Raw genomic sequence first — 18073 nt, 5'->3', positions numbered from 1 at the left:
AATTTTATTTTCATTTTAGGTATGCATATTTTAGTTGATCTATTTACATTTTCATATTCTAATTAAGATTTTTTTCTAGATTTGATATTTGGATCAATTCATTCTTTGATTTTATATTGTGCATTTGCCTTTTCTTGTTAATCAAATATTAATCATTTTTATTTAAGTAAAATGAATCTTCCTTATCTTGCTTTAGGTTTTATCGAGTAAACAACAATAATGTTAGCGGAACTTTATTTTGAAAACCGGAAGCACTCTGTGGGGTTTGTGTTTAGCCTTGAAGCTTGTACTTGTCATTCAGATATCACAGGAATTTTAACACGACTAGGAACCAGCCAGCGGGGCACAACAAGGACGCTTAGGGTTAGAACTCCGTCCCTCACACAGAGGAACCACCGGAACCACTGTTGGTTGCTGAAATAGGAACAGGTGCTGAGAAAAGCGGCAGCTACAGACAGACAGCGGTAAGTTGCTTGACGGGAGCTAACTATTAAAAGTTCCGAGCTAGCAGGCTAACCTGTTGAATAGAGGCTAATGGACGCCTTTTCCACTCACAGGCCGTGCTGTTAGATTTCACACCGAGTTCAACTCATAATTTTAGTCACCGACAGGTGGTTAGTATATTATTTGAACTATTTAGATATTTGTGACAACCATTATTGGCATAAATGTTTTCCGACGCCTGAGAGTTAACGTTAAAGTCGCGCAAAGTTAGCGTGCGATGCTAACAAAGCTAATCAATTACAGGGATCTTGGATCTTTAAAGTAAACTATTTATCTGAAAGGAGTTTTGTTAAATTTAAGAAAATTAATATACCTTAAATTGTGGTTTATAGATCCCAACTCAAAACATATTTGTTTTTACAGCGTAATATTTGTGTTCTGGTAAATGTTTATCTGTGTTGATTGCTCCTCTCTGTCTCATTTTGCCCAACCTGTTTGGTAGCATTACGTGCATGCTTGCTTATCTTACATGCATTTAATATTGGATGTTTTCTTCAGCAGCAGCATGCAGATGTGAAAACAAGACATCAGATACCCTGATCTTCATCTCTGCGGTGGACAGGTGGACGTCTTCTTCATCCATTTTCGTCGTTCATATAAATGCTTGTACATGAGGAGAGGGGAGAAACCCGAAGGACACAAACAGATGCGACCCAAAACGTTCCCTGCCAGCAACTACAGTGGTAACAGCCAGCAGATGCTGCAGGATATACGGAACAGCCTGCGAAACCTGACCAAGCCCTCCGACCCTCCTAAAGTAGACCCTGCTGGACAAGCAAAAATGCTCCCTGAAGATCAAAGGCACCAGGGGCGCACCAGCACCCCAAAACATTCACAACACCACAAAGCACTACAGAAGATCCGCAAGTCTTTGGTGCCTTTTGAAGTGACTGATTCACTGAGTAATGATTCTACCACTTCTGGCCCTGATCTCAACAAGCAGATGTTGCTGGAACAACCAACTGCTGGATTTGAGGAGGTAAGATATCCCTCACAAATGTATAATCTTATAAAGATTTGTGAGCGTTTCATTCTGTTCATACCTTTGTAATTGACTAGAAAGACTTGGTACACTTTGTGTAGAGGGAATTATTTTGAAAATGTCAGGTATGCAATGTGAAGTGACAAGTTTGTACAGTTACCAGTACAAAAGAAGTTTTACATCTGACAATCACCTTTTGGTTTGCACGATATCCAAGTATGTAGAGACTCAAAGTGCATCGCAGATGTAGTAAAGCAAGTACATTTTGTTTAAACCTTATAATAATGGTTAAACAAGCCAAGTCAATATCACGCTTTTGAATGTAAAAGTAAAAACAACAACAGACTCTGAGCATGATCGCTTGTTTGAAATGATTTTCTAAACTAAGTTATGTTTATTTCGGCCTTCCTAGGGCAACAGCAGCCGTCGCGTTACTTCAGACTACAAGGGGAAGGTGAATTACCAGGACTCGATGAGTCCTAACACCAACTCTACAGGCCTGAAAGCTCCAGGTATTACATCAGATCCACTGGGAACAGTGCAGGTTTTCATTTCTTTTATTTTTTACCCATAGTGCCTTTTGATCCGGTGTCCATATTTGTTTGCAGGATTTAGGACACCTGCATAAAAAAGACAATACAACCGGTCAAAGAGTATGACTAACACCACGGTCTTTAGCGCTATGCTTTCACTGACGAGTAAAAAGAAAAAAACAGATGCATTTATTTTGGTATCAATTGGTGTTTTCCATGTTTTTAAAAGTTACGCATTTCAAAAAAATCAAACTTTTAAAATGTATAAACGGGACTATAACATACAAATATAAAACCTGGATGAAAGCGCAACAACATTTTAGGGAGCAATGCCTCCAACTTCTGTGAAGAAGTCTGTTTGGATGTGAAGTCTGAACTGGTGCAGAAGCGATTAATCGGATTAATCATGATGAATTTATGATTAATCATTAACTGTAGTAAACGGATTCAAAAAAGGCCAATTGCTGAAAAAATAGTCAGAGCAATAATTAAGCCCAAATTCTATAATAAGAATATACATTTTATATTTAAGATTAAAAAAAATAACTTTCTGTAAATATATTCTACCTAGAACTCCTCCAGTGGGATTTTTAGCTTCACTTGGATCAAATTCAGTTAAAAAAATCTTCTATTAAGCAAATTTTGGGATCCAATAATTAAATCAAAGCATAGTAATCAGATAATCCCTGCACTGCATTCATGTTAAATCACGCAGGAAGGACTGAGCTTTTCGCATGTTGATGATAAAAGTATTTTTTTAGCTGCAGATGCATCCTCTGTTACAAAGAATTACAGTAAAGAAATGCTGATAATTTAGGCTACAAAATGTTGGTTTTCTTATTTCAAAAATTTAATTATTTGTTTCCTTCAACGTATTTGTAATCTTAAACTGAAAAAAGCTTGAGTAGATTAATGAAAAATCTGTAGAATGTGCCAAATATCTTATCTAATTAATCGATTAGTTATCAGAACAATCAATTAATTATCATCATGATAATAATTGTCAGAATGATTGATAGTTTCAGCCCTACAGATGATGTTATCCAGGAAGAGTGGATGAAATTCTTCCAGGTTTATGCCACCTGAAGGCTACAGAAAGTGGATCATTCTTATCTCAGTAAACGTTTTGTGTTTGTGTGCAGGTCCGTCTCACATGCAGCAGGCTGTGCTGCGGAGACCAAGTTGGAAAGGATCCAAGGAGTCCCTCGTTCCTCGAATGGGTCCCCTGGTGGTGGAAGGCATTTCGTACCGCTCTGACAGCCCTGGACCGCCTCCCGTTTACCCACAAGGCCACTCTGCTAGCAACCAGAGGGTGAACCCTCCGCTGCCCCCTCAGGTGCGGAGTGTCACGCCCCCTCCGAACCGCAACGGCATGCCTCCCACGTCATCCTGGGAAAGCAACCCGTCCACCAAGCGGTACTCTGGGAATCTGGACTACCTCCCTCCGCGGATGTCTCCGGTCCCCCAGGGCGCCCGGCCAGACATGTATCCAAACCCGGCGCCTCAGAATCAGCGCTCTGCACCCCATAAATTCACCTTTCCTCCCACCTGGACTCAAAATGGCTCCGCTCAGCCGGACTACATGCAGGGAGGCAACCGTCAGCCTCCGCCGCCTTACCCCGTAAACAGCCGACAGGGTTCCAACGAGCCCCAGCCTGCTTCGTCTCCTTCGTACCTAAACGGAGGAAACATCCCTCAGTCCATGCTGGTTCCCAACCGGAACAGCCACAACCTCGACATGTACAACCTGGCTCCTCCTCACACGTGGTTGCAGCCTCCTCTGGCATCCAGTCAGCCGCACTCTGCGTCCGTCACCAACATCAACCAGGACTTGTCGCCGTCGTGGCAGCACAACATCCCGGTTCGCTCCAACTCCTTCAACAATCGACCCACTCATTCGTCCAGCTCCCAGCCGTCGGCGACCACCGTCACCGCCATCACGCAGACGCCCATCCTGCAGCCGGTGAAAAGCATGCGCGTGCCGAAACCCAAGATGCACACCGCCGTCGCTCCAACGCATCCACAGCGGATACAGCAGGTTGCACCGTCGCCTCCTGCGCCTGCATATCCCGACCCACCACCTGCGGTTTCTCAAGCGCCTATCGGCGGGGAACCCCCCAACTATCAGGGTCCGCCGCCACCGTATCCCAAACACCTCTTCCCTTCGCCCGCCCCTCCACCGTACAGTGCAGGCAGAGACGAGGCCACCGACGAGAGCAGCAGTGATAAGACGTCGGAAAGCGGCGAAAGCTCGACCGGAGCCGAAAAGAAGATCACTACGTCGCCCGTCCCGGTCCGCCGCAACAGAGACGAGGAGCGGAGAGGGGAGTCGGGAAGAATCAGCCTGTACTCCCCTCAAGCCTTCAAGTTCTTCATGGAGCAGCATGTAGAGAACATCCTGAAGAACCACCAGATGAGGATCCGCAGGAGGAAGCAGCTGGAAAGCGAGATGCAAAGGGTAAGAAGAAGGAAAAAACACCTCTAAATTAAATATTTTTCTACTTTAAGCTTTTTTTTTTTTCAAACCTTTTGTTCACTTTTCAGGGTTCGTACTGTTGCTTGAAGTCCTTGAAAATGCATTTATAAAATTATTAGAGTATGGCTGTTAGATAATTGGCACCATTGTTGTTTTATTCTGTATTGTTATTGGAAGTGATTTTCCTGGCCCTTTTTCCAGTTTTAACCTCAGAATTGTGACTTAAAATATGCTGTAGTGTCTTTGCTAAAGGTAGAAATTTTAAATCCATCAGAAAAAGGAAGGATTTACAAGATTGTACTAAGGCTGAAGCGATTAATCGTGATTAATCGATTGTTGAAATGATTGTGCTCTTTTCAGGGTTTGTACAGATGTTTGAAAATCTTAAAAGTTTGAATTTCAATTAGGTGTTTTCAAGGTTTGGAAAGTGCTTTAAACTGCACAGTTTTGTTTTTAACTGCAGTTGAAACCAGATATTTTAAATAAGGCTGAAAAGATTAATTGTGATGAATCGATTATTGAAATAATCGTCAACTAATTTAGTAATCAGTTAATCGTCAACTAATTTAGTAATCAGTTAATCGTCAACTAATTTAGTAATAAATTAATCGTTAACTAGACAGGCTCAAATAAGAGCTATTTGTGGAAATACCATATTCGTAGCAGTAATTAAACTAAAACTTTACAAAATGTTCAAACAATTTGCATTTAAGATAAAAATGCCTTTGTCTGTAAATATGTTTAGTCAAAACACCTCAAATGAAATAGTTTTAGCTTCACCTGGTTCAAATTTTCATTGCTTTTTTAGCAATAAAATGTTTTTTTTATTTAGAATAGGAATTATGTTTTGTTTATTTGCATTTTTAATGCATTTCTAATATTGTGTAAAGAAAACTAAAGTGGTAAAATGAAAAATCTGCATCGTGTGCCATTCGTTTTATCCAGATTTAATTTTTTTGGCTGTCTGAAGTCAGACTAAACTTTTCTTGTTTTAGGTTTGTTATAATTACAAAAAATATTTCTATTTGCTAAAAGCCAGAAAAAAAAAGACAAAAATTTTTATGGATTTGTTTTGTGGTGTTTTTTTAGTACATTGTGTTTTAGCATTTAATTTGAGCAGGAAGTTACTTTTGTTGGATTATTTAGATGGATTTAATAATTAGAATTCCTAGTGATTCAATCACTTATTGATCTGTGAAACTGAAATAAAAGGTTGGCTTATATTTTATATGCTAAAGTGATGAAAATGTGGGATTTTTTAAAATTAGTGTTTTGTTCTCAGACCAGTCAAGTGTGTGAGGCATTTCAAAACATAAAGTCTGCTACATTTTTAGTTCACCTTGTCCCTGCTATGCAGAATGCTGCCACAAGACATTAATAAGTAATATATTTTAGTTAATTTGTGCTGTTTTTAACTCCATGTGGTGCTGGAAAACTTTGAAAACTTACCTTGAAGGATGCTTGAATTTTCCTGAGAAATTGTGCGAACCCTGTCTTTTCTTAGCTGTTCTTTCTCTTCTCTCTCTCTCCCTCCTCGCTGTCATTAACAGCTGATATAAAAGGTAAACGTATCTTTGCTGTCCTGTATGTAAACACATCACTTATTCAGCAAGGTGTGTAATATCTGTGTTTTTACTGGAAGCATGGCGTCTCTTGTGCATGCATGATATCATACATCTCATCAAATAGGTGCATCAATATTTACATTTTGGGTCACAATGAGTAAAATTCAGGAAAATACAGTTGATTTAAATAATTTCAGCTGTATTTTTAATGTATTTATTGGTTATTTGCACCAGTAAAAAGCACCAATTTGGCTTTTTCTGGTTGATACTGATCAACAATGAGGTTTGACCTTTTTACCCAGCCTTCTTCTTACTGACGTTTTAAGGACTGGAATCATCCAAAATGAGGAAAAAATTTACTGCAGCCAGTTCAACAAAATGTTTTTAGTAAACTCAGAAAAAGTGCATGCTGTTGTTAGGTGATGCATCTATCCAACCACTGAAAAAATCTGATTTTTGAATGTTTGGTCTGCAGATCAGGGAAACATTAACTAATTGAGTGGTGGGTCTCTAGTTTTAGGGCTAAAAATAAAATTTCCAATTTTTTCACACCAGATCCGATTTCAGATTTTAGTCTATTTTTTTTCCTTCTTTTTTTTTTTCCCCTTTTGTGAGTTGGACGACGGAGTATTAGGGCCAGGTTACAATAACTTCTGTTTAATTTATAAGAATATAGTCATAATTGTAGCAGAGTAAACAATTTCAGCAGGAGAACATCTTAAAATTACAAGAAATGTTGGTTTAATCAGACAAAACTAATAATTATAAAGATTTAATGCGAGTTACTCAGTTTCTGTTTTTATTTTTTCTTTGAAACTTGTGCTTCTGAAAACAATTTGTTCCTGACGTGTTAAAAGATGAAGTATTTTCTTATTTGTAAAACCAACAAAAAAAGTATAACTTCACAAGATGCTCAACATTTATAATTTTATTTTTTGTTTCGGATTTGTTATAAAATTACTTCGTTCTCCTAATATTATGACCTTATTTTAGTAATACTGTCGTTTTATTTTAGCATTATTTTGACTTTATTGTAAGACTTTATTATTGTTTTACTGCAACTGTATTATTGTAATATTGTGACATAATTCTCACAATTAAAAAATTGTAGCCTGGCCCTAATATTCGTGAAATAAACAAGATGGCCGCCCTCAGCATGCTGACATCACTCCAAAGTATAGAAACCCAAAAATCCAGATTTTTCAAAAACTTGACAAATTGCCCAGCTCTGGCTAATATATATATTAATATATTTGAATATAATATTTAATTTTTTTTTATGCTGTTTTGCGTCTAACAAAATAACCCATTCAAAGCATTTTTCAGTTCCAAATCTTCATCAGATTTTAACGAGTTTGTTTCTTAGGTGGGTTTGAGCTCAGAAGCCCAGAAGCAGATGCGAAAGATGCTCTCTCAGAAGGAGTCCAACTACATCCGCCTAAAGCGAGCCAAAATGGACAAGTCCATGTTCAAACGGATCAAGACACTCGGCATCGGCGCCTTCGGAGAAGTGTCCCTGGCGAGGAAGGAGGACACGGGGGCGCTGTACGCCATGAAGACTCTCCGCAAGAAGGATGTGCTGCTGAGGAACCAGGTGGCTCACGTAAAGGCCGAGCGGGACATCCTGGCCGAAGCCGACAACGAGTGGGTGGTGCGTCTCTACTACTCCTTCCAAGACAAGGACAACTTGTACTTCGTCATGGAGTACATTCCCGGCGGGGACATGATGAGCCTCCTCATCCGGCTGGAAATCTTCAAGGAAGAGCTGGCTTGGTTTTACATCGCGGAGCTCACCTGCGCTTTGGAGAGCGTCCATAAGATGGGCTTCATCCACAGAGACATCAAGCCTGACAACATTCTCATAGACGGAGACGGACACATAAAGCTGACGGACTTTGGGCTCTGCACCGGTTTCCGCTGGACACACGACTCCAAGTATTACCAGAGCGGTGGGTAACATTCCTCTTCACCTGATTTTAAATCCATAAAAACCAATATATTAATCAGCATTTATAAAATTAATAGTTGATGGTTGAGGGATATTTGGCGTTATAGTTTCTATTACCTTTTAAAAAAGCCTGCACAGTTATTAGAAGTGCAATAACCTGGCTTTTCATGTCGGTTTTCCCAGTTTTTCTTCTCAGAACTATAATATAAATTATGCTGCAGTGCCCTTATTAAAGGCAGAAATTTAAAATCCATCAGAAAAAGGAAGGATTTATAAGATCATACCAAGGCTGAAGCGATTAATTGGACGATTAATTGATTAATTGGATTATTCAAATAGTCTTTTTAGGGCTGGTACAGGTGCTTGAAATCCCTGAAAACACCAAATTGAAATTCATGCATTTTCAAGGTTTGGAAAGTGCTTGATATTCAAACTGCACAGTTTTGTAATTAAACTCTAACCTAATACTTGATTAAAAGCCTAAATTACAGTGGAAACCAAATATTTTAATTGGAACAGAAAAGATTGTGACTAATCGATTATTGAAATAATTGACAACTAATTTAGTGTTTTGCGGTTTGTACGGGTTATTGAAATCCTTAAAAATGCTTGAATTTCAATTTGGTGTTTTCAAGGTTCAGAAAGTTCTTGATATTCAAACTGCAACGTTTTGTAATAAAGTGCAACGCTTGATTAAAAGCCTGATTTAAAGTTGAAACCAAATATTTTAAGTAGGCTTGAAACGATTAATCATAATTAATAGATTATTGAAATAATTTTCAACTAATTTAGTAAATAATCAATCATTAACTGGCGTGTACAGACTCAGAAACAGGCCATTTACTGAAAAACTATTCAGAGCAGTAGTTAAGTCTAAACTGTACAAAATATATATGCATTTTGCACTTATAAATGCAAGATATGTATAAAAAGAAAACCTTTATCTGTAAATGTGTTTTATCCAGAACTACTCCAGTGCTGTAGTTTTAACTTCGCCTGGTTCAAATTCATTATAGGAATTATGCCATTTAAATTTAGACAATAGAATTTATTTTCTTATTTTCAAAAGGAATTTAATTATTTATTTGCATCATTTAATGTATTTATAATGTATACAAAAGACAAAGAGGTTAAATGCAAAAAAAGTAGAATTTTATCTGATTTATAGTTATTTGCAGGTCTAGATTGTACCAATTTATGCATCAACTCATTAACCATTAATTTTAGTCAGAGTTACATTCAACTCAAAACAAACGTATCAAAGTGCATATTTTTGGTCGATGTATTTATTAAGTTTTTTTTATTTATGAGCTTTAAAAAAGATCCAGTTTAATTCATGTTTACATCTATAAATAATGCAAAACCTTAAAAAATAAACAATTTTCATAAATGTGTGCTTAAGGAGCAAATTAACTCCATTTTATTTCTGCTTTTAGGTATTAAAATACAAAGAAAATATAAAAACATTTCAGAAAATTATATGTTTCTTTTTGTGGGAAATTTGTGATAAATGTGTCCAAGTTTTCAACTTGGTGACAGAAACTAGATCTAAAATAATATAATTTGCATTTATATATTTATGTTGCATTACATATTTGCATTCCTATCTGTACTGTTAACAAAAACAAAATGGTAACATAAAGCAAGATTTCATCATTACAAAAAGTAAAACTATTTTTACAACGCATTAAAGTCTTTAGGTATCCCTTTGATATAAAATAATTATCTGAAAATTTCTTTAGTTTGTTGCTTTAGAAATTAAACAGATACTTACTTATCTTTCTTTAAAATTCTGCAAAATACAGTTAGCTGGATATTATATTGACCTGAACTTCTGATTAATTGTATTAAACAAGTAAACATTTTTCTTGCTTGTTTAGTTAATGATATGTCAGAAATTCTCTTAACCAATAAAAAGACAGCAGGATGTGTGACCTCTCTGTAGGGGATCATGTGAGGCAGGACAGCATGGACTTCAGTAAGGATTGGGAAGATCCAGCCAACTGTCGCTGCTCCAACCGAATGAAGCCCCTGGAGAGGAGAAAGGCCCGGCAGCACCAGCGCTGCTTGGCCCACTCGCTGGTGGGAACGCCAAACTACATTGCTCCAGAAGTTCTTCTTCGAACAGGTACTGACTAGAATATTACACAGCAATTAGCTTACGATTAATTGTCGATTAATTGTTTATTAGATAAAAATTGGCTCCAGTCATAAACTTACAATGGCCATTTAGACCTTCTTTCAGTGTTGTAATTTGACTTCCATCCAGCAGAGGGCGCCGCTGGTAATTCTTAAGCCGGAGCCGTTGATTCAGAAACTGTAATGGCGGAGGGACTCCGGAAGGGAAAAGGGAAAGGGTAGAAACGGAATCCGTTGTGTGATACAAAATTTACTTTTTGCGGTTCTGATTTGAAATATAATCGCTGCACGATGTCCTTAAGTTTCACCTGTAGCGCTCATTCAGACGAGCTGCGCAACGGAGCAGCTTGTAACGTCTGCTTAGACCTTTTTCTAGTGTTGTTTTTTGGCCGCCATCTAGCCGTTGATAAACAAATATGGCGGCGGGAATCCAGAACGTAAAAGAGAAACGGAGTTCGTTGTGGGATGCAAAATGCTGCGGCTCTATTTTGAAATATAAATACTAGTTAAGCTCCTTAAGTTTCACCTCATTCAGACGATCTGCGTGACGGATTAGCATCAACTATTTAGTCAAAAATGACTGACGGAGAAGCGGAGGGGATAAAAATTGGAACATGATTGAAAATACATGATGCCAAGAAGCATGGTTGACTTTATGGAGCGAAGTAAAAACGGTACTTATTGAGTGTTTCACACATTTTGTTTCTTTACTGTCTTATTTTTCTGTTCATCAACTAAAGAGGTTTCTGTTTTGTTGTATTTTACAACTATCCAAGTTTAATAATGTGAGAACATCAATATTTCGCCACACTTTGTCACACTAATCATAATGTACAATTAGTTAATTGCAATTTTTCCATAATAGTGGTCAAAACATTGCTAATTCCCACCTGCAGGTGGCGATATTTTACTTTTATCCCGCTGCTGCTTCAGCTTTACTTGTCAAGCTACTGTCAGTGTGGACAGTAATAAAAAGTCCCACATACTGTCAACAAAAGTACAAATATTTGTACATGTTTTAGTTAATCTCTACAAAATCATTCATTCAGTGATTTTGATTGCAAAACAATCACAAAAATAGTCAATATGAAAAGAATTTCAATATATTTAAATTTTATGTGCAGACAGCATATCTATTATTGTAACAGTTTGAGTTTTATCACATTCTGCCACAACTGGCCTTGATATGGCCCAAAATGAAAATGAGTCATCCCTGCATTAATCAGTAACTTGCATGTGACTGATATCTGCTGCAGGATACACACAGTTGTGTGACTGGTGGAGTGTTGGTGTCATCCTGTATGAAATGGTTGTGGGACAGCCTCCGTTCCTGGCCAACACGCCGCTGGAGACACAAATGAAGGTATGCCAGTGCTGCTGCGCAGCATTCTGCAGCTGCAGGGTTTGATGTCTCTAATGTCTGTGTTGTTGACACCAGGTGATAAACTGGAAGAGCACACTGCACATCCCCCCTGAACGCAAGCTCAGCCCGGAGGCGTCGGACCTCATCGTCAAGCTGTGCCGCGGCCCAGAGGACCGCCTGGGCAAGAACGGCGCCGACGAAATCAAAGCTCACCCTTTCTTCAAGAGCGTCAACTTCTCCAGCGACCTCAGGCAGCAGGCGGCGCCGTACATACCCACCATCGCTCACCCGACGGACACGTCCAACTTCGACGAGGTGGAGCCAGAAAAGCTGCGCAAGAGCGACGACGAGAGCAACCACAACGACACGCTGAACGGTTGGTTCCGCAACGGGAAGCACCCCGAACACGCCTTTTACGAGTTCACCTTCCGCCGCTTCTTCGACGACAACGGCCACCCCTACAGCTGCCCCAAGCCCATCGAGTCCGAGGGCAGCGAAGAAGACGAGGCGGAGCTGGACGACGCCGAGCACGACAAACATGGCTGAGACCTGGTGTATATGTAGTCACTGGTCGCATGCTACGGAGACACAGCAAAATTCTTTTCTTTTGCATTCCCTCACGTTAAATTTGCAAATACACCTTGTTTTTTCTCATAAGGTGTATTTGACAGGCCGTGTTTCCACTACAGATCTGTGCAAAGAAAACACAATTTTGCAATTACAGCCTTTCCATTTAATAAGAAATGGAATTAAAATCACCAAAAAACACGCCGAGACATCATGTACAATTATCAATCCACACAAAAACAGCTCATTAAGACACAACTAAACCCACCAGATCACCATGTAAAAATAACTCCTGGTCCAAATAGTTTGGATATATTTTTCTTTCCTCCTTACAGAAACTTTGTCATGTTTGTTTAAGTGCGGCTGGAAAACCCAAGTTTGACCAGTTTTACTCTCTTTTTGTGGTGCATTTATCCAAACGAAGAAGATATAAAACTCTAGATAACTCACAAATGAGATTTTAACATAGAATTCCTACATGGAAAAAAAACGTAGGAGAAAGGCGTTCAGTATTCATGATGCCACATAAACTGACTGCATATATTACAAGGGAATGCAAAAGAAAATATTTTCCCCATGTCCTCCAGGGGGCGCAGTGCTATACAGACTCTTAGTAGTAGTAGTGTGTGTGAAAGGGGGGATATGCCAGATAAAGCATTTTAAACCTTGAACATAGGAAGAATATTTTTGTCGGATCGTAGCAGAATATGATCGTAAAACCACATTTAAACGTTAAAACGGAACTGACCTGGAGTCAGTTTATTGAAAACTGCTGACCTTATTCCCTGAGGGTATCACTGAGATCAAATAAACAAAACTTGACTATTATTTTTACAGTTTTCTCCACAAGAGCACTAATATCAGTAAATTGAAGTTACTGTGTGCAGCTTATTGACCTAAATCCTGATTACTAGGATCACAAAACCTTAGAAAGACTCACCAAGAAAGACTTTAAGATTTATGACTCGGACCAAGATGTGCTTCATAATAGTGAGAGAGCAAGACTCTCAGCAGATAACGGGAAGGCTAAACAGAGTATTGCTCCATTTTATTTTTTCTAAGTGTTTAACTTGCAGTTAGGACATTTATCACAATAATTTGTGGTATTTATTCACATAAAGCACTGCAAAACAGAGCACTATAATTGTATTTAATCTTATTTCCTTATTTTTATTGATGCTCTTATGAAACCATGACAGGAAGAAATGGTAAACGTCACAAACCCAACCATACAAGTTCTTAACATTTGTAAGAATCAGTCAGTTTATCGTCATAATGATTTGTTAAAACTATGTTTACAGATTAACGATAGAATAATTTCCCTGACCTCTGGCACAAAGCGATACAGATCTGTTTTATTAAGGGAAAACATAAGTTTTAGTCATTTCTAATAGAAGTGGTTAAACAGTTTATTATATATTAAAACAGTAAAATCGCCTCAGTTCCTAGTAAAGCAACAATATTTCCTCCAATAACCCTAAAATCAATATCAGAGAATGAGAAATTTGTGACTTTTGCAAATTATTTTGGAGTTTAAAAGTGATTATTTATTTTTCTTATGGCAGTGAGGAGTAATTGATGTCATTCCTAAAGATTTAAACTCAGATTTTTAGGTCCTCAGTCTTGTTGCTTAATCCAGATTTTTAATTTGTCACAATTTTGCTAAAGAAAAAAGCATTCTATGCCTGTTTGTGTGCACATAAATAGTAAATTACTGTTACAGAATCAGATCTGCCTGCATGCAAAACTAACGGCATTAATTAGTAATTCCATTTTTAATGTAAATATTTTGAAGTTTCGACCAGGGTGACAACTTATCACAGCCCCCAGGTAAAGCCTTAATTTATTGACGCTAGTGTAGATGCTGCTCAAGTCTATTTTTTTTAAGTCTTCATTTATATTGTAGTTTATTGCGAAGGGGATTGTAGAATTCACAGGGAAAATCGCTCTAATTAGTATTCATTGCTGTGCCTTTTTGAGTTACTTTTCACCACATATTAAGACTGGCATTTTAAAATGAGTAGCTGTAGCTGATTGTACTACAGTAGGTTTGTTTTATTTTTCTAATTTATCTAAAATGTATTTATAAATTAAGTTGTACACCATGGATGTAAATATTTTCTCTTCCCTTTAAGCTGATTTTTTCCCCTCCCCTCTTTTTGGGCAGGCCCTCTTCTGTTGATATGTATTTTATTTCTGGCACTAATTTACAGAACACTGTTTTAAAGTTTATTTTAGGTTTCATGCTCACATCTCAACCAAAGCACTAAATAAGGGTTTATTTTTTCTTCTTTTTACCAACTTAACAGTAATGACTTTTTTATTTTATTATTATACTTGAGCACTTAATTACTGCAATCTTTGGTCTAAAGTTTTACTTTAGTTTAAAAAAAAACACTAAAGTTACCTTATATTTAGTTTTTCTACCCCGCTGTATTTTTTTCTGTGTAGGAAAGAATATTTGAATGTAGTTCTTAATGATTTAATAATGACCACTGTCATTCTGCACTGGTTTTAATTGAGAGAATTTTATTTTTGTGTACATTTTTGCTCAGAGAGGTTTGGGAAGAGGGTAATAATAAAAAAAGGAGTAAGAATTTTCATGCTTGGCCTTCTCATTGAACTGAGTGAAAGATGTTTGAACTTTTAGATATGATTTGTACTGTTTTCAAACGGCTTTTATCTTAAAACTAAACATCCAAATGCAAAAAATAATTAATAAAAGTAATGACAATTATCTAAAATGCTAATCACTATGCTGTAAAACTATTGGAATTTAAATGGTTCATAAAATTTTGAATAAATCACAGTAAGAAGTCCATGTATACTCTAGTTTAAAGTAAATGAAAATATTCCCCAAATGTCTGATTCCTTCATAAACAAAACCCTTATGATCAACAAGAAAGTGTCGAGCTTTCTTGTGGCTAGGGTCATTTAAAAGTTTTTTTTTTTTTTTTTAGATTACGTTAGGGATGTAAACAATCGATTTAATATTGTCAATTGATGGTTAGTTCAAACGCTTTTTAGTGTTGTAGTTTCGCCTCCATCCAGCAGAGGGCGCCGCTGGTCATCCTTAAGCGGAGCCACTGATGCAGAAACACAAATGGCGGAGACTTAACAGAAAAGCAAAGACGAACGGTCGAAACGGAGTCCTGTGCGTGATGTAAAATGCACTTTATGCGGTTCTGATTTGAAATAAAAACACTGGACACGCTCCTAGAGTTTAATAATGTGAGGAAACCACAAAATATTCAGTCAGGATTTAAGTCAGCATATTATGAAAAATGAGCTCTTTATCTTATGGGAAAACGGTGATCCTGATTCAAGAGAAAACTTTTTTTTTGTTGAGAAATTGGCCTCATTTAATCGGGAGTCAATGGATAATCTCAACAGATAACATGGAGTCCTAATTCCGGTACATTTCAAATTCAAATAATTTTAGTAATTTAGTTCAAATCTTAGATTTATGACACAATGGTATATATTAGTGTTCATTTCATTTGTTTTTTTTTTTTTGTTTTTTTACTTTAAAGCAAGTAAAGGGTTTAACAGATATTTTGGACCAGTTTAAAAAACCTCATATTTGGGGGACAGGAATGTATGTTCATGTACCTTACACCTGGATCGATGTTCTGCCTGTTGTAGGCCAGCAGATGGCGCCACCGACTAGAAACGTCACTGAGACCTCGGATAACTCTCCTCTCTTCCTCGACCAACTTCATTTCAAAATGAGAGGAAAACTTACCTTCATCTGGAAAGAAGACTTGGTTCTAAACCTCTCAGTTAATCAATGAAGGATTTAATCGCATGACAAATTTATTTTTCTTTGATAAAACATTTTATGGTGGGTCACATGCTTCTGGGTGACATTTTTCAAATTAACTTTTTCTAGTAAGGTTTGCGCCTTATTAAATCAACATCTTAAACTTGTACACTGGTTCTTTTGTGTAGCTACAAAAGGTAAGCTATTACAAATGTTAAAATGTACATTTTTTGAGTTATTAACTACAAAGTCATTTATTTATGAATGAAGTTTGGACTAAAACCAGTTATGAAGCCAATTATTAACCAAGAGGGTGTTCTGGTTAGATGGGTGTAAACACTGGAGTCACATGAAGGAGCTGAAAAGGATCAACCTACATTGTTATATCAATGTTTATACTTTTGTATCATTATACAACAATGTTATTAAAAATTCCTAAAGTTGACTAAAACAAAAACCCAGTTTCCAAAAGCAGAAGTCATTTAAAAAAATAAAGTAATTAAAAAAATTGCACCATAATTCATAAGTGTTGTCCCACTACGTTTCTCTTGGTTGTTAATGTACATAATTTCAATTTTAATAACTGACCTGGTTAAATAAAGGTTGACTTAGAAACGTACACCTGAATTTCTATTCTTCTGCAAGAGCTACAAAGAAATCAAAAGTTTAATGTATTAATGAGTCACAGCTTTTGTGGCTTTTCACTCAAGATGTAATAAATTAGGATATACAGCCCAATTAGATTAGTCAGATTAAAATAACCTTCAAACAGGTATTAAAAATACTTTTCATAAAGTCCACATTTGTTTTTGTATTCTAAATTTAAACGTTTTTCATTAGATGTTAGAAACTGATGAAAAGTTACTTTTCAATAATGTTTCTAATTTATTGAAAGGGTCTGCATTTAATTTTTTAAAAATTGCTACACAACTTATCTTCATAATTATTTACATTGTACAAAGACGTCTATTTTTTCCTGAGATTTTGATACCAACATGAAAAGGTGCTGACGAAAATAAGCTCCCGCCACCAGGGGGCGCCAAGTGACAATGATTTGTATATTTGCTTCAAAGAACCGTTTTTATTGCTGGTACAAATAAAAGGTTTTGTACTATTAATGACACAATAGAGATTTATGAAAAAAGTTATTTTAATTTAGTGTGCAACTATGTTGAATATTTATTAAAAGAAATAACCAGTATTCTTTTCTTAATTTTCCTTTTAATATGACGGTTTTGTTATGCAAAGTTGATTTAAGTGCATTAATTGATCAAAATATGCAAGAGGAGTTCACTAGGATATAATTTGTCCCAGTCGATGTTTAACTGAAAGGTTCAAACATTTATGTACAACAAATTACTCACAATATTACAAAGTATTAGGACCAGGCTAAGAAAAAAAAATTAATTACAAGAATAAAGTCATAAAGTTATAAGAAAAATGTAATAATACAAGAATAGTTGTATGACAGTAATTCAACGTAATACAAGAGTAAAGTCCTAATAATACAATAGTAGTACTCTGTCGTACGACTATTTTCATAGTAAAATGTAATAATATGAGAAAAGACTCAATATTACGCTGACAAAGTCGAAGTAGTGTCAGAATAAAGTTGTAATAGTACGAAAATAAACTCATTACGAAAGTAGTATGGCAATAAGTCGACGTAATACAAGATTAAAGTCGTAATAATACGAAAATAAAGTTGTAATATTAGGAGAATAGTCGTATACTACTATTTCAATGTAGTACTTGGTAGTATGAAAATAAAAACGTCATAATAGGAGAATAAACATTAGGCGAGTAAAGTTGTACAATTAGTCAACGTTAATATGAGAATAAAGTTGTAAACTCAGTAGAATGAAGTAATTTTATCATGACTCCAACACTGAAATATTAATTAAAATTGATCATGTTGAGCATCTTGTTAAGTTATACTTTAGAAATAACTTTTTTCTCATAATTTTACTACTTTCTTCCACTTTATTCCTGTATTTTGGCTTTATTCTTATAATTAAAAAGACAAAAATAAGCACCCAATACTCCGTCGTACAACAGTTTTAACCACTGATTTAAATTATTATTGTTTTTATCATCAGCGATGTTAAAAGTCACCAGCTCTGAAACCGCCTTCAAGACGCACATGATTGAGGACAAACAAGTTAACTTAAACAAGCTTATTTTTTTAATGGATCTGCAAAACTGTTTGAATTTCCAAAGAGAACTCATGTAC

At 36.5% G+C, this 18073-nt stretch overlaps 1 protein-coding gene and 1 long non-coding RNA gene across 3 annotated transcripts; one reads left to right on the top strand and one right to left on the bottom strand.

Moving 5' to 3' along the window:
- Window positions 1-250: 250 nt before the first annotated feature.
- Window positions 251-14678, top strand: lats1 (large tumor suppressor kinase 1). 2 transcript variants are annotated; one of them, XM_016665718.1, is made up of 8 exons: window positions 251-464; window positions 1006-1483; window positions 1899-1998; window positions 3162-4477; window positions 7427-8009; window positions 9954-10136; window positions 11404-11510; window positions 11586-14678. In XM_016665718.1, exons 2-8 carry the CDS (start codon window positions 1115-1117, stop codon window positions 12054-12056), a joined length of 3129 nt encoding a protein of 1042 aa, XP_016521204.1. In that variant the 5' UTR covers window positions 251-464; window positions 1006-1114; the 3' UTR covers window positions 12057-14678. The 2 variants fall into 2 exon arrangements, with proteins under 2 accessions (XP_016521204.1, XP_007575337.1); XM_007575275.2 differs by having other exon boundaries at window positions 1003-1483.
- Window positions 14679-17044: 2366 nt separating this feature from the next.
- On the bottom strand, window positions 17045-17801 carry LOC107834499 (uncharacterized). Its single transcript, XR_001660299.1, has 2 exons — window positions 17507-17801; window positions 17045-17339 (listed from the first exon to the last, which is right to left on the bottom strand). It is a non-coding gene; the product is annotated as an uncharacterized LOC107834499 (long non-coding RNA).
- Window positions 17802-18073: the final 272 nt, after the last annotated feature.

Source organism: Poecilia formosa, unplaced genomic scaffold, assembly GCF_000485575.1.
Source record: "Poecilia formosa unplaced genomic scaffold, Poecilia_formosa-5.1.2 Scaffold1, whole genome shotgun sequence".
NCBI lineage: Eukaryota > Metazoa > Chordata > Actinopteri > Cyprinodontiformes > Poeciliidae > Poecilia > Poecilia formosa.
The sequence above is the reverse complement of the archived record's forward strand: the minus strand, read 5'-3'. Positions and strand labels throughout refer to the sequence as shown.

What these genes read in the sequence shown, in the direction of transcription:
- lats1 (XM_016665718.1), top strand. Translation starts at nt 1,115, where the DNA reads ATGAGGAGAGGGGAGAAACCCGAAGGACACAAACAGATGCGACCCAAA. An exon ending in CAACTGCTGGATTTGAGGAG is followed by an intron (nt 1,484 to 1,898) that starts GTAAGATATCCC and finishes CGGCCTTCCTAG; the next exon opens with GGCAACAGCAGCCGTCGCGT. An exon ending in AGAAGTTCTTCTTCGAACAG is followed by an intron (nt 10,137 to 11,403) that starts GTACTGACTAGA and finishes TATCTGCTGCAG; the next exon opens with GATACACACAGTTGTGTGAC.